Source organism: Geospiza fortis, unplaced genomic scaffold (genome assembly GCF_000277835.1).
Source record: "Geospiza fortis unplaced genomic scaffold, GeoFor_1.0 scaffold527, whole genome shotgun sequence".
Lineage (NCBI taxonomy): Eukaryota > Metazoa > Chordata > Aves > Passeriformes > Thraupidae > Geospiza > Geospiza fortis.
Window position 1 is genome coordinate 79,814 of NW_005054757.1, and position 2,124 is coordinate 81,937.

General features: G+C 64.1%; 1 protein-coding gene across 1 annotated transcript in view; it reads right to left on the reverse strand.

The window, feature by feature from the left end:
• LOC102044327 (solute carrier family 22 member 6-A-like) overlaps positions 1-2,124 on the reverse strand; it is a 3,769-nt gene that overhangs the window by 837 nt on the left and 808 nt on the right. Inside the window, exons 2-8 of the mRNA XM_031065395.1 lie at positions 1,932-2,035; positions 1,675-1,829; positions 1,177-1,345; positions 967-1,090; positions 769-884; positions 305-519; positions 3-81 (exon numbers count right to left, since the gene is read on the reverse strand). Coding sequence (XP_030921255.1) covers positions 3-81; positions 305-519; positions 769-884; positions 967-1,090; positions 1,177-1,345; positions 1,675-1,829; positions 1,932-2,035 — 962 coding nt within the window. The remainder of the gene's footprint in view (positions 1-2; positions 82-304; positions 520-768; positions 885-966; positions 1,091-1,176; positions 1,346-1,674; positions 1,830-1,931; positions 2,036-2,124) is intronic.

Below are 2,124 nucleotides of genomic sequence, written 5' to 3' on the forward strand. Positions count from 1 at the left end.
GGGAGAGGAAGACGCAGTTGAAGGAGGCGGACAGGCAGCCCTTGCCGATGACGGCAAACGCCGTGCGCACCGTCTGCAGCTCTGTGGGGACACAGGGACACCGGGGCTGGGACACGGGGCGGGGGGACACGGGGACACCGGGGCTTGGCCACCATGTGGGGACACCTCGGGCAGGTGGGGATGGGGCAGGGATGGGGAGGCCATTGGTTGGACATAGGGATGGAAACATGGAGGAAGACACGTGACGAGCTGGGGACACTGGTGGCCAGAGTGATGGAGACCCCCCGTCCCCCTCCACACCCACCTGTGGGCACAAAGATGTTGGCCACGATGACCAGCCCCGCCAAGAACAAGGCCACCATGAGCGAGAGCCGCCGGCCGACGTAACTCAGGGACACGGTCACCACCACCTTGGCCGGGAAATCAACGGCGCCGAAAATCACCTGGATGAGGTAAATGCTGACCCCGAAGTTCTGCAGGTCCATGGCCAAGCCGTAGTAGGAGAAGCTGATGGAGAACCTGGAGCGAGGTGGGAGAGGGGCGACCTTGAGGTGACATCACCTTGTTGGGACAGGACAGGATGGGGATGGCAGGTGGGGGAGGAGAGGGTGGGGTCACTGGTTGGGTGTCCAGGTGTCCATCCTTCCTTTCATGCATCTGTGAGCCTGACCATCCATCATCCATCATCCATCCATCCATCCATCATCCATCCATCCATCCATCCATCCATCCATCCACCCATCTGTCCTTCCTCGCCCCCAGCCCCACCAGACGATGGACAGGCAGAAGAAGATGTGGCGGATCACGGGGGTCCGGACCAGGTCGGAGACAGTGTAGGAGGATTTCAGAGCTGCCAACTCCTCCTTCATGTTGGACTTCAACATCTGGGAGAGGCGAAACGGGAGAGGTTGGGGAGGGGGCTGGGGGTGGTTTCCAGCCCCCATCCCCACCACGGGGCCACCAGACCTCGACCGTGATCTTCTCGCCCTCCTCCTTGCGGTTGTTGAAGGTGGCCACGCGCTGCAGGACCTTCACCGCCCGCTCGGCCTTGCCCGAGAGCACCAACCACCGCGCCGACTCCGCCAACCACCTGCAGCCAGCCAGGGGAAACTGAGGCACGGCCAGCATGCCCCACCCCACACCCCCACGGCCTCCCCGTGGCCCGCAAGGTCCTACCAGGAGTAGAGGAGGAAGACGAAGAAGGGCAGGGAGACGGAGAGCTGGAGCCAGCGCCAGTGGGGGACAGCGTAGGCCACCCCGGCCAGGATGATCTGGCCCAGGGTGTAGGCGAAGCCGGTGATGGCCACGGTGATGGCACGGTAGGGCGTGGGGATCCACTCCACCACTGCAGGGACACGGGGACATGGCTCACTCAGGTTGTCCCCACAGAGCTGGGACCCTCCTGCTCGGTGCGGCCACCCCAGCGCGGTCAGACGTGTCCACCGTGTGACCCCAGCATGGCCACAGTGATGACCCATGGACACTGGGATGTCCCCACCATGACCACTGAGTTGTCCCCACCCACGGCCATTGCGTTGTCCCCACCCATGGCCACAGGGATGTCCCCATCCATGGCCATTGGGGTGTCCCCACCCATGACCACTGGGTTGTCCCCCTCCATGGCCATGCCCATGTCCCCAGCCCTGCCCACGGGCTGTCCCCGTGTCCCCTCACCCAGGCAGGCGATGCTGAGGCCGAAGCCGGACAGCGCCATCCCTCCGGCGAAGCGGAACACGCAGTAGGAGGCGTAGTTGGGGGAGAAGGCCGTGCACGTCCCCATCACCCCCAGCTGCAGGTAGGACCACATCAACATGGCCTTGCGCCCAAACCTGCAACGGGAGCCACTGGGAGCCACTGGGAGCCACCAGGGATGGGCTGTCCAGAGCCCCACAGGGAAACTGAGGCATGGGAGGGGGCTCTGCTGCCTTTACCTGTCTGAGAGGCCCCCCAGGACCAGGGCGCCCACCAGGACCCCGGCCATGTAGATGGACTGGGCCATCTGCCGCAGCTGCCGGTAGCCACAGACCAGGTCCCACTGCAGGGACAGGGGGATGTCTGTCAGAGTCAGTCTGTCTGTCTTTGTCTCCATCCATCCATCATCCATCCATCCATCATCCATCCATC